This window comes from Palaemon carinicauda, chromosome 40 (assembly GCF_036898095.1).
Source record: "Palaemon carinicauda isolate YSFRI2023 chromosome 40, ASM3689809v2, whole genome shotgun sequence".
In the NCBI taxonomy this organism is placed as follows: Eukaryota; Metazoa; Arthropoda; class Malacostraca; order Decapoda; family Palaemonidae; genus Palaemon; species Palaemon carinicauda.
This window is the reverse complement of record NC_090764.1, coordinates 50,515,056-50,542,433: the sequence shown is the minus strand read 5'-3', so window position 1 is coordinate 50,542,433 and position 27,378 is coordinate 50,515,056. Positions and strand designations below refer to the sequence as shown.

General features: G+C 34.2%; 1 protein-coding gene across 10 annotated transcripts in view; it reads left to right on the top strand.

The window, feature by feature from the left end:
- The window catches only part of Dis3l2 (Dis3 like 3'-5' exoribonuclease 2), a 374,186-nt gene that overhangs the window by 264,531 nt on the left and 82,277 nt on the right, over nt 1–27,378 (top strand). For 2 of the 10 annotated variants that reach the window (XM_068363720.1, XM_068363718.1), the window contains exon 2: nt 4,270–5,085. The exons of 7 other annotated variants lie outside the window; for them this stretch is intronic. In XM_068363720.1, the coding sequence (XP_068219821.1) occupies nt 5,042–5,085 (44 nt within the window). In that variant the 5' untranslated portion in view covers nt 4,270–5,041. Of the gene's footprint in view, nt 1–4,269; nt 5,095–27,378 lie in introns of all 10 variants that reach the window. One more of the 10 variants, XM_068363719.1, reaches the window with a different exon arrangement.

Here is a 27,378-nt window from a genome sequence, read left to right as displayed (position 1 = left end):
CTGTTGGTGATATATATATATATATATATATATATATATATATATATATATATATATATATATATATATATATGTGTGTATATATATATATATATATGTATATATATATCAATATATATATATATATATATATATATATATATATATCTATATATATATATATATATATATATATATATATCTATATATATATATATATATATATATATATGTATATATGCATGCATGCATGCATGTTATAAGATATATTTTTAATGAAAACGTATATATATATATATATATATATATATATATATATATATATATATATATATATATATATATATATATATGTATATATATATATATATATATATATATATATATATATATATATATATATATATATATATACATGAAAGCTATCGAACAATGTTATATTTCAGTTTTCTTCGGTTTCCCCTCGTTAAGAACCCGATCTATTCTTCAATCGTATTAGATTTCTTGTTTTTTTTTATGTACATAGCCATTTGTTTCTGTATATAACGTCTGATTTATCTTTTATAATGAAATACTGGTTAATATAGAAAATTTTAAAGGAAAATATAGAATTTTTATAAAAGTTTTTTTTTCTTCTGGAATATACCTTTTCGTGAATGCACGTAAACTATAACAGATCACAGTGATTATTTACTTATAGCTTTACAAATATGTATATTTGATCACTTTTGTATTTTGATAAGCATGTATATGCCAACGTATAATTCATATGGTACAATATCGCAATCTGCCTCGTTACGTTAGCCATTAGTGAAATCAATGCATATTTTCCTAGAATGGGATCATGTATCTGTCATCGGAGGCTATTTTTCTCTTACAATATCTTTCCAGTTTCCAGATTTATAACTTGATTCTGATTTCATCCGTGAAAAGGATGATTTTAATGATCATACATATTCATCTTCATTATAATATGTAGGAATTTACATACATCTAATATTCATAATTTCCAGATCAATGAATATCATACCTTGATGTTGGAAGCTTTCTTTTCTTTACTTAAGAGAAATGCATAAAGTTGTTTACTCAGAAGAAGAGTTGATTTTCTCCAGTTAACAGCCGAGAAGAAATAGCGAATCTCCTGCTGGAGGTAATAGGATTTGCGAATTTTTTTAGAGGGAGAAAAACTAATTAAAACTTTTGTGGAGTTCCTAACTGTGCTGCTTAGACAACACTGACTTGACGCCGCACGAAGTAGGGAAACAAAAGACAAAATTCTTTGACTTTCTTCTTTACTCTAAGATTTCAGAACTCTTTAAGGATTGCTGCACTCTCTTGACTGCATATTCATTCTGATATCTTAGAATTATTAGTCTCTCTCTCTCTCTCTCTCTCTCTCTCTCTCTCTCTCTCTCTCTCTCTCTCTCTCTCTCTCTCTCTCTCTCTCTCCTCTCATGTGGTGTTGGTGATTTGATTCGACCGTTACAGATTATTTAGTGCCACAATTCCTTTTAATTTTCAGAATTCGTTTTGATTTGCGATTAATTATCCTCTCGTAACTTCTAAGTCAATTTTGGTGTTTTATTATTAATTGTCTGTAAAAAGTTTAAAAGTCACTGTTCCTGTAATGTTCTTCTCTTGAGTCATAAACATGTACTAGTTAAGATTTGTAATTTTTGCAGAGATACAATGGTTTCACAAATTGGCATTGTTGTTGTTCAAGTGTGTATGTATGTATGTTGTATGTATATATATATATATATATTATATATATATATATATATATATATATATATATATATATATATATATATATATATATATAAAGGTATTATCTAAATCATATGAATAGGCTCGAACACAAATATCATGGAACTTTGCTTTTTTCAGTCTAAGATTTTACCATAAGGTGCAGCGTGAATAAGACATGCTAGCCGTACAAAGAAAACTATTATAGTTAATCAGTTATTTACTCATTCTTTTACTATTAATTCCAATTATAATCAATACGGTATTGGCAGGAGAACGCTGTTTATATTTTCAATGTTTATTTGAATGTCTGAAAAAAATAGCTTTGAAGCTGGGGTTAGGTTTGACCTTTTCCGTATTAGTAGGTTGTTTCTTACTGTCATGATTGACATTTAACTTTGATATTGTATTCGTTAAATGATTATAAATACTTCTTTTGTACTTGCTTGTTATATGCATAAAACTGGGGTAAACATTGTGTTATAACCCTACTATGAACATTGCTGATATGTGTTATGCATGCATTTATGCATACATGCTCACGCACTGTCACACATATCTCATAATTTGTTGGACGACATTAGTGCCTGCTACCTCCGCGTGCATTTCATGACCAAAATTTTAACAAAGGTTTAATATTTAGTAGCTATTTCGATGAGATATAAAATTTGCATCTATGTGACCATTCTCTTTACTAAGAATGCAAAATTTGACCAAATAATGATGCATTTTCTTCACACGCGAGTTTCTTTCGTTGACTTCAGGGAACTGTTATCAATCGAGAGGATTTTCAAAAGTTAAAGCGTATTTGTCATTATCATAAAACATTAGACGATACGTGAAACAAATTTTGATTATAGGCAATGTTTCCGGGGAATAAGTTCTTGTGCAGGCCTTCGAGATGAGACCTTATTCCCATAGTAACGTCTAGTCACGTGTATTTTGATTTTTACTCCTTCCCACAGGAAAGAATTATGTTCGCATATGTGATACTAGAAAAATAGTGTTACGATTGAATTGAAGCAAATAGTCACCTTGTATAAACTAATGTAACCTTTGTTGCTTGGTTAGTTTGTTGCCGTTATATCTTACTAAATGCAAGACGCGGTCTATTGCTTCTCAGCAACCATAATTTGCAAGGTTGCTTCCACATGAAACAGTCTGAATTGCTTTCATCTGTGATTGGTTAGAAATACGATCGTTCTTGAAATAGACATTTAATCATATCATGTCGAGAGACCCACAAACATTTATTGTCCACGGTATGAACACAAAAAATAGGCGAGTAAACATGATCACAAATTTCTATTATAATGAAAATACGAATATCGCCTATGGTGGAAAGTCTTATAGATTTTTTTAACTCACATATTTTGTCATCCACTAGGAAAGCTTTTTCAATTATAATCATATGACATCTGATCATTAAACTCCTAGTCCTATATTAAAGATAATACGCAGCAATAATTAAAAAATTGCAAACCTATTATACCATCAAATCTGGAATGGAATGATTGTTTCCTTCATCCATTGAGATATCCTATATTACTAGAATGAAAGAGAGAGAAGTCTAAAATCTAGAAAAATTGCATCCTCTGTATATGCTAGGGATTACTCTTTAGTATTGGGTTACTTATAATAAGTTTAATTCATTTGATTAAATTTAAAATAAATTAAAGATTTATGATATTATCTTTTAATAAGATCTTAGTGGTATAATTTAGAATACATTGTTGTTTAATTTCATCTGCAATGTTATCAGATGTCTTACCGGTTAAATATTTTTCCTGATGGTATTATCATTAATGTAATTTTCCTTTTATTATTATTATTATTAATGTTATTATTATTATTATCATCAATATTAGTATTAGTATTAGTATTGTTAATTAATTAATTATTGTTGATATATCGTAAACCTTTTTAATTTTCTTTTGTTTGCATTTTACCCATAATTATACGCACATACATGTATGCTTATATGTCCAGACAGGTTTTATTAATATTAATATCCTTAAGTAATGCCTGATCATAACGATACAAGTGTACCGGTGTTTTCTTAAATTATCTTTGCTTCTGCAAATGAAGAACGAATGGAGGGACGGACCATGGGACCACTTTTGATTGAGGTCGTCCTTATGGTTTAGTCCTTTTATTTGGAGATATTTGAAATTCCATCTGTATCTTAAGACCAGGCGCCTTTTGTACCCCTAAATAAAGAATTTATACAAAATTTAGTAGCTCTTTCCATTAAAGTTGTCCTATTTTGCCTGGAAGTTCTTTATGTTTTGTATAATTCTTTTCGTCTACTGTGTACCATACCATTAACTCTGATCTAGAAAATGTATAAGTGATTTGCCCTTTTGATAAGCCAACCTGACAAATTGTTCAATGAAGTATTTATAAGAAGGAAGAAATCTCTGCCAATTGACAGAAAGTGATGTAGCGTTATTCTCTTTAGCCCCATTAAATCACATGTAAGATTCCATGTGACAAGTAAATGAATAATCAAATAAAATGTGATATACCGTTACACCTCAGGGAGACGAAAATGACTCATGTGCAAAGAGTTAGGAATTACGAACAGTCGAGACAACGAGAGGAGAGGGCGAAATGGCTTGGCAAGTAGATGGTCGAATGTAAGATAGTCTGCGTTTCTGCACTTTTGCAGCGGAGACCAGAAATGTTTACATTGTCCACCTTGGAAGCGATGGTGGGTCTCCTACTTCAGCGCGTCCCTTGTCTTCCTTGCCAACCTCCTCCTACACTTCCTGCGACGGCGTCTCGCAACATGCGTCCCTCGAGTTACCTTCAAGTGACCCCAGCTGGATGGGAAATTAGCGAGTGAGAAATGAGGTGAAATACAAATAAAAAACAAAAAATGTAACAAAGAAAGAAGTGAAAGCGAGAGAGTGAGTGAGTGAAAGAGTGAGAAGGAAAAAGAGAGAGAGATAGATAAAGGGGTAAAAGTAAAACAATTAAGTGTAATCTCGATCCACTCTCCTCTTTTTCTACTGCTTCAGGCTAGTCTCTTCCTCCTCCATGTCGCAAAGATACCGCCCATCACTGTTAAGCTAGTTAACTTAACCCCGCTTCGAGAGATACACAGAAAGAAGGGAGAAAGAGAGAGAAAGAGAGAGGGAGAACTTGGGGGGTGATCATTTGCCCAACCAAGACCTCCATCTTCTTACTTGTCATCTTTACTTACGTACGCGACCAGCCTACCAGCATCTTGCTTCCTCTTCAGCGGTAAAGCATCACCAGCCTCAAGAAGGAGCTCTTCTCTTCTCCCATCATTGGTTGTCTGCATCATATGTCCAGCATGTATCTGGCCGTGTCCTCTTGCATCTGCTGCAGGTATCCCAAGTAATTATGACTGAAGGCTTAGTTAGGTGACAACCTTTTTCTTAGATAGCTGGTTTGTAATGACTCACCTCTTTTGTGCTTGGAGTGCATCTGCTTCTTTTTTCTTTAATCGCAAGGGCCTTGTGCTATTTCTGTTATTTGTAGTTATTGGTAGCCTTGGATATAGTATTCAATGAATTTCCGTTTGTGACATCCCTTTCAATTGATATATATGTATGTATGTATGTATGTATATATATATATATATATATATATATATATATATATATATATATATATATATATATATATATATATATATATATATAGTGTGTGTGTGTGTATAAGTATTATATATACATATATAAATACATTATATATATATATATATATATATATATATATGTATATATATATATATATATATATATATATATATATATATATATATATATATATATATATATATTAGTTCATGTATCACTGTCGATAGAATTTTCCCATTTTTATATTTTGCTAATAAACAATGTAACCCATTTACATTTTAAAAAGTTATTACAATATACAGAGTATCATCGTATTCATTGTGCAGCAACAGATAAGTACCGTATTTTGCCTGAGATTAACAGGTGTCAAAAGGGGATAGAGGGTTATATTGCGTGTTTATCGATTTTAGACTTCAACCTACTTGATAAATTGTCTCGAAAGTTTTTTACGGAAATTAAATGCAGGTGGTTATGTTTTATTATTGCATTGTTTTTTAAATTTATTATCTGGCTTCCGGTTTAGCCCAAAAATATTTCTTAGAAAAAAATTTCTTTAGATGTCAAATTCTTCTCCTCTCCCGCTCGAAACAGATTCTTTAGGAGTCAAGTCCCATTTTCGATATAGGTAAACGCAACGAAATTTAAAAACTAATTCGTCTTTTAGTCAGAGGTTTCTGATCTATCATTTCCTTCTAATTTTGGTAAGGACAACAAAAATGAGCTAGTAAACATGATCACAAATTTTTAATATAATCAAAATTCGAATGACACATCGGGTACAGAAATTCTTGCATATCTTTTTGCTATATAATTAAAAATATCAATTAGGTTTTTTATGTTACAAACTTCAAAATAATGACGTATTTAGCTGATTTTATGAAATTGGAAGCTATTTTTTTTTCATCAGTTAGGAATTATGAGAAATTGTTTCCTTTTTCCTTTTTTTTTTCACCGCTGTATTGCGGAAATAGCCGTGGGGATGATCCCTTAAGGGCCATAAATACGGAAACTAACCGGATTTTATAGCTGTTTTTATCTCATCTTTTAAACCAGTGCTATTTATTTAACAAATCTCCTGTTTATTTTTTTCAATGTTTTCTTGAAGACTTTCCACAGCAATATTCCGTGGTGATTGAAGTAACTTGTAACGGATGATGCAATGTAGATTACATTGATATAGGTTTAGTGTATTCATGAATTAGATATTACCTAACTAACTGAACAAGAGAGGCAATTCAATTCTAAGAAACAGTAAAATGTGCCATTCAATTTAGGGAAACTTTTAACTTGAAGTGCAACGCAAGGGCACAACCTACGTCAGCAGTACGAACGTTTTAGGTTTGTCATCATGAAAATGAAGACAAAAATAATTTTATATTTGGGTCGTCTTACTGAAGTGTATGATAAAATTAATTTTATATTTCACGGTAACAAAATTATCTCTCTTCTTTTGTACATACGATTAATTTTAATAAATGTATTGAACTTCACATTTGTCGTCTGCTCCATTTTTCAATCGGATCTCATCAGTAATTTACTGTCTGTATTTTCTTCTTTTCTTACCGTTAAGGAACAGATTCTGACTCAATATCTAATTCCCATTTGTTTCATTTTCTTTATGTAGAAGATACTATAAAGCCCTGCACTGAGAGAGAGAGAGAGAGAGAGAGAGAGAGAGAGAGAGAGAGAGAGAGAGAGAGAGAGAGAGTTATAATTTCCCTGGGTAGGGCGTCGTGATCCCGTAACATAAGTGAGAATTAAATGACATTTGGTTATCTTCATTTCGCAAATCAAATCTGTAGTCGATTCCTGAAAGTCTCGAAGAATCACGATCCGGTTTCTGTGAGTCATTCTGGGAATATTATTGCATATTTAGCATATCCAAATAGACAAAGTGGGTCTCTTTAAAAATAATAAGGTATATATGATGTTATCATGTTTAATTAAAAGCTATGAAATGTAATTTGTACAAATTTCGATGATTTTATTACCACTTTTTATGTATAATATTTACTGAATTTATTAAGTTATGCATTTTCGATATCCTATATTTTTAAGAGTAATCGGACAATAAGCTGTGCATCACACTATTGTAATGTACGATTAAATAAAGAGATGGTTGCTGTGCAATTATTGAAATCTCGCTCTTTACATTTTATTGCGATGTTCTAGTGCTCGAAACATGAAATATCAAAGTGTGATGTTTTAGCCTCTTTCGCCCCCGCACGGCACCGTGATATTTAACCCAAATTCATCATTCCATTCTAATCCATACTTTTTCTCTGACTAGTCTATGAGAGAGAGAGAGAGAGAGAGAGAGAGAGAGAGAGAGAGAGAGAGAGAGAGAGAGAGAGAGAGAGAGAGAGATGCACTATAGTTTAAAGTGATTGGACTGCTTCAATTTCTGCAATGCTTTTTGGTTTTTTTTTCTTTTAAACATTCAAAACTGTTGTTTTTCAGCCAAATATTTTATATGTGATTGGAAGACAGCTATTGCAATTAACATTTTCTCTACGTCTATTCAATTTTGATTTGATATCCATATTCACCTTCATCACTTTACTTGCAGTTCACTGTTGGATAACTCGTTATTGCCCCAAAAAATTTTAATTTGGATAGTTGATAACAAAGAATATTTAATTATTATCCGTTAATTCCACCGACAGTGATGATTGTTTTTTCTGATTATCCAGAAATACAGTTATATCTGTTTGTTTGCATTTCGAATACTTGATATTATATCTCTGGAATTTGTCGAATGATTAAGAAAAAATTCTGATGTGAAAAATGGGAAAGCTGATCAGTTCTAGAAGAATATTACATACAAAGATTCAGGGTTGTAAGCACAGGAACAATAAACCATAAACATCTGAACATGGTTTATCATCAGACGTTTGAAATGGGAACCATTAATTAAAACCAAAGCCTGTTTTGTGTTGTAACGCCACTTATATACCTTGTTAGTCTAGCGACGTGAACAAGCGCTCCTCAGAGAAGTCAACGAAAGCCATTAGCATATCGTTGAATAACAGATCTCAAGTCATTGTACTGAGTTTTAAATTGAAGAAAATATGCTCTAGTTAATCAATACGAAGACACTATTACCTGTCCGTGTGTGAAAAATCTAAGAATGAATTGGTGCTGTTACTCGGCGTTTTAACACAGTGTTTGCAAACCTAAATCGAAACAGTAATAAATTCCGCTTCAAGGAAGGAGACGGCGAGGGGTAAAATGGGGAAGATATATTATTCTTGAGCACCTTACCCTGAAGCCTGTCTGTCAAGTGACGGAAGAAAAGAGAAACCTGTGAGAGACGGAGATGAGTTAGAATGAGTTTGTTCGGACGAAAAGATAATATTGTTGTAAATCACCTAGTAAGCAAATTGGGGAACAATAGTTGTAATCCCAAGTGGCCATAGAAGCTGAATTTAGAGAATTTGTAATTAGGTGAAGCTATGGAGATGGGGTTAATACGGAGAATAGAATTTCAAAATTATTTTATGTTTTATCGAATGTTCTATATAGTGGAAATTGATCATCAAGTTATTTTATAGATTGACAATAGCAAAAAAGTTATGATAGTAATTGCCAATGAAATTATCATATTATCAAAATTATTTACATAGTATGTTAGTGCTTAGATCTGTGTTGAAGCTAGATTACACTTGTTTTACAGTGATCACGAATGAATTTATAAATCCTTCTCTATAGTATTAAACATCATCTACCCAAAATATCTGGAGTAGAAAGGCTTAAACATACTTCACTGATATTTAATTACGCAGGTGTGTCAGTATATTTCCAAATATAATTTAAACAACTACTGTAAAAGATACTGAAACCAATATCCCTGGAAAGTATCGATTATCTATATAAACTTGTCAGATTCCAAGCAGTCAAATCTTGTTCTTTGAAATCTTTTCGATATTGGGGTGTCAGCTTCTCCATTGGGTAAAATCACTGAAGTTGAACTTGGTATTGCCCGAAATCCACTTTAGTCCCAATCAAATGAGATTAAAACAAAAATTTTATTAAAAATTAAAAAATCTTTTACCTCATTTTCTTTCTGATATTGTCCGTAACGACCATTAATGTTGGCACTAAACAAAGTTGATTTCCTCTCTCTCTCTCTCTCTCTCTCTCTCTCTCTCTCTCTCTCTCTCTCTCTCTCTCTCTCTCTCAGAGAGTTATCATTTCCCTCCGGGGACACCTTGGTTCCTCGGTAAGTAAACCTTATCATCAAGACGGCGCTATCTATCTCCTTTAAGACCTACACTTCATTGAGGAGTCACTCCCCACGATCCCTTCACACAAGAGTTGATGTCAAGCTGGAAGTTGACCTCGATCTTCATCTAACAATAGGATGTTGAGCATACACACAAAGATGAGGAAATCAACATCACTACGTCGTTTGTCCGTCGGTTAATTCTTCTGACGTCTAACATATATGATGGCTTTACGATTAAAAAATCATATTAAATTCAACAGTATTTATATTCGGAGTTACTGTCGGTATTATACGGTAGTTATGATTATTATTTTAATCAAGTTAAATGCAAGGTTATTTGTATTCGCAATTAATGTGTCATATTCTGCTGTAGTTATGATGAAGATTGTAATTAAGTGACATAAACATTATAGTGCAGGCTGTGGGGATAGCAATAACACTCCATAGATAATTGCCGAAAATCGATAAGTAACACCCTTCTTTACCTCCTCTTAGAGGAAGGTGCATGTGTATCTGTGTGTTTGTGTGTGTCTGACCTTAATATAGCTGTTATTGGTGCGAAAACCTTTACCTTTTTTGGCAATATTGCTCAATGTCCTACAAATGCAATAACACGTTAATCCCATACCCAATCCACAGCTCAAAGGAAATAAATTTAAGTAATAACAGTTATATCCGTAACTTACACGTTATAACAGCGGAGAACGAAAACGGCATTAAATTACTTTCCGAGCATTAATACAATTACAAACGGGATGTGTTGCACACACGACCAACCAAATTTTCATTCGTTCGTTTTAGGTTGCCTTGTCTTACGCAAGACACGGGCTCTTGCGTTGGCACCCCGTAAGAAACCAACCAAAGACGAGAAGTAATGACCACATTTGGAAGAATTTAATTTTGTGACACCAATTTTTCTTTTCTTTTAATTCATCTTCCTGTTTATTTATCTGTTTTTTCCTGATGATTTTATAAAGCCATTTACTTTTACTATACTTTTATTATAGTTTTTGTAAATCATTAGTCGTAAGTAACTTAATCAAATCAAATTAAAAACCTTACATATTATTAATAAAATACCAAGGGTCTTATGAACGACTTAATTAAGCCTGTTTTGCAGTGACAGTAGCTGCTATGGTTGATATTAGGAATGTTGTTGGGAAATGTTTGCGACTTATCTAATAGCAATGTAATATCCCAAAGAAGAAAGCGAATAGTCTTTTACTATGTTTTTTTTTTTTTTTTTTTTTTTTTTGGGGGGGGGGGTTAATAATACACAAGAGATTTGTACCGAGAGGGCACTGTACTTCGGATGATTGTTAGCAAAGTCAAAACAGTTTAGGAATTATTATTATTATTATTATTATTATTATTATTATTATTATTATTATTATTATTATTACTTGCTAAGCTACAACCCTAGTTGGAAAAGCAGGATGCTATAAGCCCAGGGGCCCCAACAAGGAAATAGCCAAGTGAGGAAAGGAAACTAAGGAAAAATAAAATATTTAAAGAACAGTAAAAACATTAAAATATATATTTCCTATATAAACTATAAAAACTTTAACAAAACAAAAGAAAGAGAAATTAGATAGAATAGTGTGCCCGACTGTACCCTCAAGCAAAAGAACTCAGAATTGAATAAGAGAAGTATTTTTCTATTGTAAATGCAACTTTCCGTTTGTTTGCACGAGGATACAGAGAAATCCTTCCGAGATATTTCGAAATAAGCCGGAAAAGCCAGCGCCTGAGCCCCCGACTTCTGAATGGCGGCAAGACTAGAGTTTATGAGCAGCGCCACCCAGCCCCTGATATAAATCCCTTGGGAAAATGACGGAGTTGAAAAGGAAACTGGGATGGCTTTGCTGATTTTTGTACGCTTTCATTTTGCCTTTCGAAGCAAATTATTGCCTTAAATTTAGAGTCAATGTATGTTTATTCATTTGTGTGGTTCTTTAAGGTTTATTTACACCTCAGTAAATAGTAGCTTTACCTCATCCGGTTTACTAGGATCTGTTTTGATGCTTACTATAGCTTCGGATTATCTTGCTTTACTTTGATGGCTGCTTTTCCGGTCCCATACAGCTGGGGAACCCCAATCTCTACAGGACCTCCACTGTCGTTTTACCTTATTCGTTCAGAGTATTTAACGTTTCATGTCTCGTATTCTTCATTTACTGTTAAATTGTCAGTCAAAAGATTCATTAAATAAGAAAGTCTTCAGTTTCCTCTTGAAAGCATTAATGTCTTCAATCACTCGAATGTTTCGTGGGAGCTTATTATATAGTCTCAGGGCCGCATATTTAAAGGCTCTAGAGCCTAAAGTAGACATACATGTAGGTTCAAACAGCCCTTTTCCTTGGGGTCCAGAAAAATTCCATACAGAGTTATAGATTTTAAGAAATACTCTAGCTATAAATCATGTATCTTTTACATTTACTTAATTGGTTATGAATTACCAACAATTGAATAGGATAAATCTGTAGTGTAGTGGACGGGTGATCACAGTGAAGTACAGTTCAGGTGTAGAACAGTATCACTCTTTCATTTCGTCTGGTCTCGTTCTCAAAGCCTCAAGTTACCCATTCACAGCATTGATAGCTGTTTGCAACCTGTTCTTATACGTCTCTTTTAATGTACATACATTTTCCTATGTTTATATATTCACGAAACTCTCTCTCTCTCTCTCTCTCTCTCTCTCTCTCTCTCTCTCTCAAGACGCCAGTTGAATTACATCAGATAATTCACATAGTATTATGGAAATAGACTTGCGTAGGAAACGAAAAATCCTGTTCATAAAATATAGGTGAATTTGCTGATTGTTCTTATTCGATCATTGTTAACGACTAAGAGAAGGTTGAATTCTTCATGAGAGAATAATAGCAGACTGTTCTGCTCCATCTAATCATCCCTTGAAGAAATAATCGAGACAGCGTTAAATTTCTCCCCGAACTCTCATCCCCAAATACATTGTCTAGTTCTTTTTATCAACTAGGTATCACACAGATGACATTGTGGTCATGGAAGGTTGCTTTATGGGCACTGTTTACGCCCCGGAGAGAAAATCTATAGAGAAACAAGGCTCTGAACTAAGCCTGTACTCATCGACCTTTCTCTCTCTCTCTCTCTCTCTCTCTCTCTCTCTCTCTCTCTCTCTCTCTCTCTCTCTCTCTCTCTCCCCCTAATCAACTCGATCGATGGTCGTTTAGAGTGAGATTTCCTCCTTAGCTCTAGAGTAAATGACAACGTGATCTATGAGTTCGAATGACGATGGAAGGAGGGAGGTTAAGATGGGTTCTTAAATGGGAGTACACTAGTGGTAGTCGTTGTGTGGGTGAAGTCCTCTTATCTCGAACTTCGTTGCTCTGGCTTTATTGTCGTAGTTGTAAATAGGTTAGGGTGTTCATTTTTAACTTCATTGATTTTAAGAAAATGGCTTAGTTTATTGTAGTCAGTTTTCTATTTTCGATTTTTTTCATTAGTCCATAGCAAACAATTATCAGATGATATTGCTAACTCTATAACCTCCAATAGAGCAATAACAAACCACATTCTAATAACACCCTACTACCGAATTTGTTGTTCAGGTTTAATTGCTATAACCATTCAATCGTTGGTGATAAATGAAGGGAAAATTCACTGATAAGAGGCAATTATATATATATATATATATATATATGCATGTGTGTATATATATGTGTATATATTATATATGTATATATATATATATATATATATATATATATATATATATATATATATATACAGTATATATATATATATATACATGGAATTTGATACATTTTTATGTAGACAAGCCGGATAAAAATAGCCGCATGACAAAGCCCGGAATTTTTACAGGTTCATTGACCTTTGACCCCAACCTCTAACGAGGGTAATGGCATCAGTATATCGTGTTGTATATCACAAGATAGGCAATTTAATTACGCGCATTTCGGCAATAGTTTCATGCAAATCAGATGGGAATTGATCACGATATGGCAAAAAGACGGGTTTGACCTTTCCGTGACCTTGGCCTTGACTTTTGACCCAATCACTCCCAAAATCTTATCAAATTGCCCTTGGATCATGGTCAATCATTCCAACATATTTCATGAGATTCGGCCAAATAGTTTTTGAATTATGCGAATTACAAACACACATACAGACATACAAACAAGTAAATACACGCCTATTAAAGCATAATCTTTGCAACGAAGCTGGCGAAGGTAAAAATATGTCTCCCTTATTCTGTGTTATGTTTAGAACTCACACGAACTGGTTATTTCGTATTATGAAATATAGGTAATGTTTTAGCTTCTCTTTGAGGTTAAAAAGAAGCCTACTAATTACTTATTGATTTCAAGAGAGAGAGAGAGAGAGAGAGAGAGAGAGAGAGAGAGAGAGAGAGAGAGAGAGAGAGAGAGAGAGAGAGAGAGAGAGAGAGAGAGAGAGAGAGAGAGAATGTTGATTATAGGTCAATCCGTTTTTGAGTGTACAACGGAAACCCCTCCAAGAGATGTTCCATTGTTGTATTTGGAGCTTTTTAAGTAATTGAATTTCAGATTTCTTCCTTTCGAGGATTTATTAGAAGCGGTGTTGCCTTTCGATAGTGTGATTCTTTGTTCATATTGAATAGGAGCGACAGCGAATTATGTTTTTATAACTTAGTCGGTTTCCCTTTCACTCTGTTCCTGTGTCTGTACGTTCAAAATAGATAATTCATGTATTCAAATTAGACTGATTTGCTCGTTTTATATGTTATAAAGATTTATACAACAGACAAAGGGGACGTTAATATAATTTACACGTATTTTCGAGTACGTGCGTAGTGGAATTTCGTGCCATAGGTGGAGCTAATAAGCAACTTGTGCGTAACAATTGATCGTCTCTGTGTGCTTCTGGTTCACTGGTTGCCATTGCATTTGTATACCTCCATGGGAGTTCTGTCATCAACTAGCATATTATCCATACTCATTATATATAGCCAACATACTACTTGGTTTCTTCGTTCTTTCCTGAAATACTTTTTCTTCACACCTATTTTCCTCTGATGGTCAGGAATTATGATTCCGGCAGTTGCCGCATATGAAAAATATCACATTTTCAGGTTATTGGGAATTCAACAGGTCTAATGTATCACTGAACACGGAGTTGTGAGCCTCTTTGAATCAATATCTGAGTGGGGCTAAACGAGGTGAAAGGGTTTGCGTATCGCCATGATCAGCAAATCTGTACTAGTCTGGGTCACCCATACTAGGTTGGTTTGCTATGAGCGATCAGACGTAAATCTCCCATCATCTCTGACAAGCGTGGTGATGAAAACTGGCTAAACCCAGACATGAATTGTGATGTCTCAGGGCTTTGTCCTACAGTAGACTAGAAACGGCTGCATTTGTTGTTTGATGTTGTTTTATATATATATATATATATATATATATATATGTATATATATATATATGCATATATATATGTATATATATGTATATATGTGTGTGTATATATATATATATATATATATATATATATATATATATATATATATATATATATATATATATATATAGATGGATGGATACAACATCATCATAATTATCATCAGCTGTTACTAGTCCGCTGTAGAACAAAAGACTCAAACATGTCCTTCCACTCACGTCTCTTTATAGTGTTTCTATGCCAGTCAGCCCCCGCAAATTTGCTACTTTGTAATCTGTAGGGACCCATTCTGTTATCCTTAATGTCCGTCTATTATCTATCATTCTCATTATATGTCCGGTCCATGCCCATTTCCTTTTCTTACATGTTAGAATTTCCTCTACTTTAGTTTGCTCTCGTGTCCTTGTTGTTCTTTTTCTGTCTCTTAGTGTTATTCCCATCATTATTCTTTCCAAAGCTCTTTGGGTTTTAACTAGCTTATGTTCTAAGGCTTTAGTAAGGTTCTAAGTTTGTGAATCATAACTTAATACTGGTAGGACCATCTAATTAAATACTTTTCTTTATAGAGAAAATGGTATTTTAATTTTCATAATCTCATTTTGTTAACTTCGATCTCATGTCCTGGGGAAACACTTACTGTCTGTCCTAAGTACGTATATCCATTAACAATCTCTAGAAGTTCGTCCAAAACCATTGTTGTCTCTGCATTTTCATAGAATATTTTTTTAGTTTTACTTATATTAATTTTCAGTCCTACATATCTGCTTTCTATTCAATTCTTCTATCATATTTTGCAATTCCTCTCATGATTCACTAAACAGAACTTTGTCATCTACAAATCTTAAGTTGTTGAGGAATTCCCCATTGATATTAATTCCTACATTTTCCCTGTCTAAATTCTTAGAAAATTCTAGTCATGCTGTGAATAATTTAGGAGAGATTATATATATATATATATATATATATATATATATATATATATATATATATATATATATATATATATGTGTGTGTGTGTGTGTGTATGTGTGTATATGTATATATATATATGTGTATATATATATATATATATATATATGTATATGTATAAATAAATATATGAATATATGTGTTAACAAGTGAGTGAGCGCGTGTGTGCATATTTGTATGTGTGCATGAGCATTTATATACATCAGTGTGTTTGTGTGTGTTTATGTGCATGCATAATTTCGTGTATAAATCTTTTCTCCTTTGAGGAAGTGACTCCAGAAGGTATTTGTGGATTTTTAAGCTGAGTTACCCTAACCGAAGTTTCCACTGGGCCATATATCTTCTGAGATTATGTCTGCTCCAAAAATCTCCTTTTTCCATGCTCATCTCTGCGAAATACTTTTCGTTATCAACGTAAAAACTTATTCACCCAGAAAATAAGTCGCTCTAAACTTTTCAATTATAAAGGATTTATATAGATGATATTGGAATTTTCAAAAATCACGCTACTATTCACATTAATTTACTCTGCATTTTCCCAAGGAACTTTGTTTTTGTAAAATGTATCTTTTTTTTTTTATGTGCGTGTGTTCATGGAGAGCATTTGCAGTTTCGCTGGTGTCTCATTATGTAAATTGAATACACTCATGTAAAGTAGTTGAGCTCTTGGAAGAAATCGATTGACATAAAAGACCAGAGGACGGAAGTAAACTGCTTTTTATCTACTTAAACTTTTTCACACCATAACAACTATAAATATAACTCAATCTTTTTTCACCAAATATTTCTAGCATGACAGTAGATCTATCATCGATTATCTACTTACTGATGCTTCGAAACACTGCAAATATAAAACTCTCGGTAAGACCATTATTGGAGTACTACCAGGACCCTTTTCAACCATTTCACTTTTTAAATCAACAGAGGCATACTGCTGTTTAACAGTGTTTAAATTAAAGTGATCCGGCTCGCTGGGGGAATTAAACAATCACCCTTTTAAAGGCTCATTCACACTGCACCGTCACGTCACGTCACGTCAAAATATTCTTGGAAAGAATCCGTGCCGTGAGTCCTTGACGATGCCGTGATGTGATGGTGACGAACCGTTTAGTGTGAACACGTAATTTATTTACATGGAAGAAATATTGACGGAACGGTGTCGTGATGAATAGTGTGAATACTAACACGGTTGACGAACGGTGACGTGATGTGACGTGACGTGACGTGACGTGATAGTGCTGTGTGAATCGCCCTTTATACGAATACCACGAACGCTAAGCAACGGTTATATATATATATATATATATATATATATATATATATATATATATATATGTGTGTGTGTGTGTATATATGTATATGTATACGTATACGTATACTCACACACACACACACACATATATATATATATATATATATATATATATATATATTGTGAAATAAATTTTATTCCCGCAATGAATACTATGGAATAAATTTCTCCACACAAACAAACACACATATATATATATATATATATATATATATATATATATATATATATATATATATATATACTGTATATATTCGTGTGTGTATTTGTTTGTGTGAAGAACTTTATTCCATAGTATTCATTGCAGGAATAAAATCTATTTCGCGAATTATCCCTATAATCTAATTTATTTTATCAAAAATTTTATTCTGGGAGGTAAATCCTGGTACGGCCCGAAATATTATTTTCATCTGTCTTCCTTAAAGATCTTGTAAATCCCTTTCCAGGTAGCTATGAAAGGACAGTAAATGTCAGCCGATATTCCTAACTTTATTTGCAAGTAAGCAAAAATCAGCATTGGGGAGACAGTCAATTGCTTAAGATTGGCGAAAGATGCTAGGTTGTTAGGAACGGACATATGATATGCTAGTTTCATGGTTGATGAATATATATATATATATATATATATATATATATATATATATATATATATATAATGTGTATATATATACATATATATATATATATATATATATATATATATATATATATATATATATTATTGATTCACCCGACATAGTTTAACTCGAGAGAAAAGTAGTACACAAGTCACATCCATTCTCAAACTTTAATTGCTGAATGGAAGATGACCTATATGTAGCAAAGACTTCCACACCAATAATTCGCTTCATTCCCATACACACAGAGCGCCTCAGCAGTACGTTTAATTTGCCTACACAAACTGACCCATTCACCTTTATCTTTCATACACTCTTGTGCGTCCTGAATTACAATTCCCTTCATTTCCAAAATGGTTTTAATAAAATCTATCCAGCTCTTTCTGAGCCTTTACTTTCTCCTGTCTCCATTCTTTCCACATGACCGAATCACTTCAATTTACTTTGATCCATTTTTTTTTTCTCTATGTTAATCTTTTTACCACTTGTATTATACAGTAGATCTCCACATATCTCTTCCTACTCATTCTTCTTATATCACATATACTATGCAAACATTACACCTCTATAGCTTTAACGCCTTTTTTTTATTGTTTAACATGCACTCAACATCCATACTTCACTTCATAAAGGAGAGTTGGTTCAATAACGCTTTCATACATTCCCAACTTGGATTCTTACTTTTTTTATCCTATGAATCACTTATCTTCTCTTATCACTATCCATTATATTTACTCCCAGGTACTTCAATTCTTCCACTATCCATATCATTGACTATTAAGCTATCTGCCCGGTTTTCATCAACCTTACTTTTGCTACTATTCACTCTTGAATTTCTTCTCTTGGAAATTATATTAAACTTTTATCCACTTCAGTACATCTGTGAAAATCAATCATTCCCTACCCTATAAGCAACTTTATTTTTATCCCAAAATCTAACTCTTACATTCATGATCCATGATCCTCTGCCTATATTCTGACCAATCACATCACGCTATTCATTAAGATGTTGAACAGCATCTTCTTAGACCCACTTTCACCCCAAAGGAGTTAATCTTCTTCCTACACACTTTAGCACATGCTTCGCATTCCTCATAAAAAGATTCAATAACTCTCAACACCTCATCATCCATACCATACAATCTTAACACCCTCCACATTACCTCTATGAATTCTACCCTAATCTTTGTGGGAGTTCAAGTTAGCCGCATACTGCTTTTCAACTTTACTTCTCACATACCCACTCCATAACAAACATTTCTAACATAGCCCCTTTCTCGTCTAATGCCCCACCATTGTTCCCTTATCACTTCTCATGCCTTACTTTCTCTGTCTAAATCCTACCATACACTTTCCATTATGAATTAACTAACATTACGTCTGTATGTATATTACAGTTGCCTTTATCTCCTTTACACCACGGAATAACTTTTCCTCTCCCCTATTCCTTATAAGTTATGTCTGGTTAAGGAAGAGGTCCCTCATCCAGACATACCTTATAAGCACTTGCCAGTTACTCAATAACACTATCACCATCATACAATAATATGTTGTAATCCCATCAACTCCTGGTGTCTTTCCTTTCTTCAACCTTTCTTATATCCTCAATAGTCACTCCCATAGACATTCCTTACAATAACCTTTTCAAGTTTAACACCAGTCTGGTCTCTCTCTCTTTTATCCTCCACATTCATCAAATCCTCAAAAACTCACTCTTTTGACCCAGGACTGCATTCACACCCAAAAGTCTCTATTCACCTGCATCTATTATTCTGAGCTCCATTTGCTCATTAACATTTCTCTCAGCATTTAATTCTGTCTGGGCAATTTTCTATTCACATTTCCCCTCTGTTTTTTTTACTGGCCATCCTATTCTCACTCACATTATTCTTGCTACCTTAGTTTCCTTATACATCTCTATGTGTGCCTACATCTGTTACTCTCCTCTATCATGCAGTATACACCTCAAGTATTTTTCTCTTTCCTTTTATATCTTCTCAACATTTATCATTTTAATTATTTCTACCTACCCTTGTATACCCGCAAACACTCCATGGAGACCCTGTGAATTTTTAAAAATCCCATTTAGTCCATTCCTCCTTTCATCTCCTCTGTGGGTGTTTGTTTGTGATTGCGTTTTATGTAAGGGAAATCTCTCTCTCTCTCTCTCTCTCTCTCTCTCTCTCTCTCTCTCTCTCTCTCTCTCTCTCTCTCTCTCTCTCTCTCTCTCTCTCTCTCTCTCTCTCTCTAACACAAAAGTTTTATTCTAAGCAGAAATTGTTGTATTTGTTACGATTTTATATGGCAAGCGTTTCTCTTTTCTTACTCTCCATTGATATTTCCATTCAATGAAAATAAAGTGCAGCTGAATAAAATGGTATCTAGGTTTTGGACATTTAATATCAGTTAAGTTTTGCATGCTGTGAAAGCCCATTTATCAAAATTAGGAAAGATCATGAATAATTCAGTTACAATGAATGATTTTAACATTTCTTCAAATAATATGCAAGAATATATACACTAAAATAAACTTCGTTTACTTTCACAAAGATCAGCGGAGCATAGGATGTGCAGTATGCGTGTAAACCAAAAGTTAGTTTGGTGCAACATGTTGAAAGCACTTTGAAAGCCTATGTAGTTTTGAAGGGAAATTGCTTCGACTCTCCGCCCCCTAACACATCAATAACCTTCCCCTCCACATCATCTGTTGCCATGGGGATGTTCTAACCTGCATTATACCTCTATCGAGTTTTCTCAGATCCTCGAAAGATATTGTTTATTTTGAACAATTCAAAGACGGTCATAGTGACAGGGAATTAGGAGACATATTAATACTGGTATACGTTCGAAAAACATTAAAATAGATATACAGAATATTCTTTTAGGAAAATTATTGTCTCAGCAGATCCTAATTCGGATAGAGATTAAGGGAAGAGTTTACGTCTAAATGATGGGTGTTGGGGCAACTCCTTCCCCCAACCCCCAACTCCAAACACCCCCTTGAGTAAATACTGAAGGGAGATTGAATTGTGCAGCTCCAGTTACGACGTCGGGATGCTGCTGGCATCGGAATAGACTTGTGGCGCCGACTAGACGCCCCCATCCGCCAGTCACAACAAGAAATTCAGGAATATTTCCATGGATTCTTTTAGCGTTGCATGGTCAGATCTATTGGGATACATCTGGGTTCTTATATGTCTGTGCTGTGCGCAGATATGTTTCCTATTGTTAAGAGCTCTTTTTACCTTATATATTACTCTGAACTTGTTGATTTTTTAGTTTATTTCGAATTTATTGAACATCGTAAACCTTGTTAGATCTATTGGGATACATCTAAGTTCTTATATGTATGTGCTGTGCACAGATATGTTCCCCATTGTTAAGAGCTCTTTTTACCTTACATATTACTCTGAACTGATAATGAAAGTTTATTTAGAATTTATTGAAGTTCGTAAACCCTGTAGCTCTCTCTTTTGGAATTTGGAATACAACTTTGTGTAAAATACAGATTAATACAGGTTTCAGTTGGTAAAACCTCTTACTGATTAAAGTGTAGACACAAATAACGCTCCTAATAAAATTCTTTAGAATATTATACGCCCTCCCGATCGATCCCTCGATCATCCTAGACTTGAAAGCCACCACATGATACTTGGTTTGTCCAGCATCAGATGAGGAGAACGAACAGGAGGGAGATGCGACGGAAGCTTCGGCTTTCCCAGTTGCATTGGCTGGATCATTCTGCTTTATTTCGCGCAGTCATCGATCTTCAAAGCTTTAGTTTTGGGGATATCAACCGTATTTATCCTGTTTATGTTACATACATATGTACACATACTGTATATATGTATATATATTGTATATACTTGTATATATGTGTACTCATATATATACACATCATCATCAGCCGTTACTAGTCCACTACAGAACAAAGGCCTCAGACATGCCCTTCCACTTGCGTCTGTTTCTGGTCTTTCTATGTCAGTCCACATCCGCAAACTTTCTTAGTTCGTCAATCCATCGTCTTCTCTTCCTTCCCCGAATTCTTTTACAAATATGTAGGAACCCATTCTGTTATTCTTAGTGTCCATCTATTGTCTGTCATTCTCATTATATGTCCTGTCTATGTCCATTTCTTTTTACACATTGTTAGAATATCCTCTACTATAGTTTGCTCTCGTATCTATGTTGCTCTTTTTCTGTCTATTAGTGTTATTCACATCATTATTCTTGCCATAGCTCTTTGAGTTGTAACTATCTTATGTTTTAAGGCTTTAATAAGGCTCTAATTTAATACTGGTAGGACCATCTCATTAAATACTTTTTTATAGAAAGTGGCATTTTACATTTCATAATCTCATTTTGTTTACCAAAAACTCTCCATTCCATGCTTATCCTTCTTTTAATATCGGTCTTTTGTCCAGGGAAAACACTTTACTGTCTGTCCTAGGTACGTAAATTACTTAACAATTACTAGCGGCTTGTCTATAACTCTTTAACTTTTTTCTCTGCATTTTCCTTGTACATTATCTTGGTTTTACTCATATTCATTTTCAGGCCAACGTTTCTGCTTTCTCTATTAAAATCTTCTACCATCTTTTATAATTCATTTCCATGATTCAATAAACACAACTACGGTTTTATATATATATATATATATATATATATATATATATATATATACTTGTGTGTATATATATTTATGTATAGTATATATTTATATATGTATATATACTTGTTTATATACACTTATATATATCTACAGTGCGTATGTGTATATATATATGTGTGTGTGTATGCATACATAATTGTGTATGTGTTCATTACACTTACATATACATATAACGCATTGCAAATTACGGGTCGATAAATCTTTTCGTAGTAAGGTTTTCATTACATTTTTGCACATCTTGCATTTCGATTAAAAAAAATTTTAACCATACTGGTTGGACCCTTGGGAAACATTAGAGGATGCATTTCAGCACCCATAGGACGAACTAGATACCTACAGGTACACCTTCCCACCCAATTACCTTGAATTACCAACTGATCAACAGTGTGTTGATCTCGTTGGGTCTTAGAATGACCCCTTTGGTATTTCGATATGCTCTTCAAGCCGAGATCTCAAGATACTACCATGACAATTTTTCTCCGTCAGTAGCATCTTCAGAAATACAGTACCATATGTCTGTCGCTTGCACTTCACGGGTGGAGACTATTCAGTGTCTCATCCAAGCGAGAGGCAATTTTGAAAGAGATATCTGAATACCTGTTACAGTCTTCTGCAGCTGTTTACTAGGGAGAGTGGGTCATCCTCAGTGATTGGTGTCGTAAAAGGAATCCCTCTCCAGTCTCAGCATCTTCTCAGCAGATTGCAGATTTCCTTTTCACCCTCCACTAGTTTAGTTTTATGCTAGGGTTTATGACCAAAACGTAGAACATGTCCATCCATGGCCCCAGGTTCAAGAACTCAATTCCTTCCCTTCAAGACACCACCAGCATGGATAAAGGTCAGATATTTCTGTGTCCATTAATGGCATCGTGATGCTATCTAAAAAATTAATGAACTCGGCAGTTCAGGCTTGAGTGTAGCAGACTTGAATAGCACTGGCATGAATAAGATTTAAATGTCTAAGAATACTCTTTCTTTCTGGATTCATGAGACAAGTGAGTGTATGCATCATCCGACAAGGAGAGGTTGAGTGCCTGGCTCAGCAGTAGCACACAAAGTCAGAGGTATCGGTCCATAGATCGCCTTCAGAAACCACTTTCTTGTTTTTGAGATGATGAAGGCGAGGGTTTGGAGATGTTAGGCCAGCTTTACTTTCTTTTATCCTCAAAATGTTACCCATAAGTCCTAGAACAACTTTTTCCTTAGTCTTCTAATAGCCACCTCAGTCTCCTCGTCGGACAGAAAGCCTCACATCTAAAGTAACGGTTTTGGTATAAGTCAAGAGTCAGGAATGAATGATAGAAAGACTGGCTCATCTACTTCTTTCTCGCCCTTTTACTGGTGTAGCAACCGCAATCATTACACATGCCATATCGGATGTCGGATGCTGGAAAACTTCCTAAACAAGCTACCTTTCTTCCATTGACCTGGAGGCTCCAGGAGTCCAACAAACTATTTGGGGCTTTTCCAAACCTTTAACAAGTCAGTATCCACACAAATTATTAACATACACTGTTTTTGAAGAGCTCCAAAATAAATTTTAGTTTTTCAATTCTTTGAAAGAAATACTCAAATCCATACAAAATTGCTTTCCTTTTCATTTTTGTCTGACTTTTCAACGCTTTAGAATTTCAATTTAGGGAATGTAAAATTTAACTTATTTATTTCCTGCATTTAGAACAAGTGACGGCATTTAATTGAGAGAGGGGTGGGTTGAAGCATGGAAGACAGACACGTTGACCTCTGGGACGTGATCTTTAAAAGGACTGGGTTATATAGTTCACCAGAAAAAGATGCCAACTGACGAATAATGACAGTGCACATTTGCAATCAATGATAATCTTTCAGTGATAAACCTTTCCAATAATTCATATTGAATTTGTCCTTCAAAACAATGGCTTCCAAACCTTTCAACTCCTGGGACTGGTCCAAAGAATCAAAGAAATGTATGGACTGATATGAATTTCATTAATATAAAATTGAAGTAATATCTACATATTGACAATATAGCAAAATCTCTACATAAAGCAATAGAACAAAATTACAAAATTATGCCAGTACCAAATGAAAGTACACGTAAAAACAATTATATATTGTTTAGAATTAGAAATTCCGCATTTTAAAGTATAGAAAGTTTATAAAGGTTAATCAGATGTTAATTCATTTAATTAATAATACTTCATAGCTTGCAGTTTCGGAGAAGAGAAAATAAACAAACATAGGAAGTGAATCAGCCAAATTATGAATTAGAATATTAGATAAAATCTGTAAAACGCTGTTCCATAACGACAATGCAATATGATGTACAGTTTGTATATGTATTGCAAGAGTGTAATATATGTCAAAGTAGACTTTATCCGATTGTATAGATGCAGCGCCCAGTAGATTGATTATATTATTATTATTATTATTATTATTATTATTATTATTATTATTATTATTATTATTCAAGCTACAACCCTAGCTGGAAAAACATGATGCTCCAAGTGAGGCTTTATTTCTTGTTTGGATAAAATAAGCTAATCAAGGCGAAGTTCAATGACATTAAAGCGCACAAAACTGTGCTTTAATGTCAAGCATACGCATTTATTTATGCTTTATTAAACCATTACAGATAAACCAGCTTCCCAAAGATATGCTGCGGGGAATGCTTATGGAAATTTCTAGGTAATACCACTTAATTCAAGAAACTCATCTTTAAAGGTCGCTCATGAATGGCAGAGGCAAAGGACAGATTGCCCTAACTAGCAAGGCAATGCCCTAGAGACTAACCATATATCCATATGATCAGAGCCCAAACCCCGCTTCACCCAAGCTATGACCACGAAGGGCCAGGCAGTGGCTGCCGGTGACTCAAATCCCCATCCTTAGCACACAAGGAGGGTGAGGTTGCAGACACTACAAGAAACTATCGAGTTTGAGCGGGACTCGATCTCTCGTCCAGCAAGTGCCAGGCAGAGACTTTTCCAATAGGTCCCCACAACCACGTGCTTATAATAAAAGGATGACATTGTTACATATCTTTGGATAGTTCAATTGGTTTATCCTCTTGCCAGTGAACTGTGATACCTGAACTGGCTTTAACAACTGATCTTCAACATGCTCTGCCATTTCATCAATCCTCCTGGTTACTTTTTAATTTGACAAAGGTATGCTAGAAACTTCACAAAGTGGTCGTTCATCGAACAATTCAGTACAAAATTGTCTTTTACAAATTACAACATTTTCTTTTCTACTTAAATATTGTATTGCTTTAACCTTTTTTCATCAGTAGGTTCCTTCTATTGTCTCAAACTATTGCTTAGTTTTCATTGCTGGCTCAGTGATTTATGTGCAAATGTCTTGAAATGCTATGGCTTCCTTGTATCATTAGCAAAGCGTTATCGATTATTAATCACTTAAGACAATCACAACTCATTTGCGAACAATTAAATGACTGTGTTAACGAAAGGGTGAAAAGGGAAAAACGAAAAACATCCTTACAAATCAAGTGTGTATTCACTGCAAGAGTCAGTCTATTCAAGGTTTAAATTCTGAATTCAAGGGACGAAGTGTTAACACTAAGGTTGAACATTAGCGTAAGTTACTACTTATTACTTGATTTTCGAATATAGAAATTAAAGAGGGGAGAACACGAGACGTTAATCACAATAAATACACAAATCCAAAGGTTTCATTTTGTAGGGATGCATTTGCAAGATACAACCGTAGGTTGACTTTAATATCTTCAATCGTATCTTGAATGATGCAATCAAACATCTTGTGGCAAGTGCACATGAAATCAACAAAAGTAGCTAAAGGTAGAATAAGATATTAAAAGAGAGAAAAAATCTGAAATGAATTAACAACATGCAGTGTGATCACAATTTATATTATGAACAAGAAAATTAAGAGGTTCTCTCTGCTTTTTTGATGTTTGAGTTTGAACTATGAATTTGCGCATTTGCATGTGATTGGCCATTAATTGTTTAACTTGCTGCTTGATTCCTTTCAAAGCAACTTTATATGCAAATCGAAAGAGAAGTGAGGTACCCGGCATTAGGGCAATTCGAGACTTTTTTAAAGCTGCATTCCAAGGGAATGATATTGTTAAGGTGTCTCTTGTACATTTTCTTAGCCGTTTGTACGTTTATGTACTGCATGATACTGTCAGAGGTTCTGTAGAGTGCACTTATAATTCCTAGGGGATACCGGTGACGTCAACATTTCACTGCTGAGAAGGTAAAGTCTCGTTCCTTCACAGGACATGTTCCCAATTTTTCCTGCTTTGTGTATCTTTCCCGTAGCCATGCACAGTCCTCAGTCCAGGTCTAAGCGAAGTGTTGTTGGATTCTTCCTTGAGTATAACAAAGTTGTAGGCTTGTCGTGCATGGTTAGTGCCGAAGGCTGTTGAGACCAGATATGTATGACTTGTCGATGAATGCGGCCTCTTTGTGACCTGCTGTGTAGGAAAGCTCAAGTTTGAAGTTGACCGGAGTGCCCTCTCAAGGTGAGGGTTCCCTTGGGAAGCACTGTTAGATGGTATTGCAGTTGACAAAAGGCTATTCTTGGTAGGAGCTGCATGGTTGAGGGCATGCAGAACCTTGGCTGATTCCTTCAGGATTTAAAAGTAGGATTCATAATGGCATTGATATTGGAGGTTGTATAGAGCACCCGAATGCGACAAAATTGTTTAGTGCACCCTTCACAGTTGCAAAATGTGATGTCTTCGAGACAGGCTGATGTACGGTGGTCTTTCTATAGACAGGAAGGGCAGAGATTTAACTCATACCCCTGTGATTTACTTGCTTCAAGAAGGGCTTATT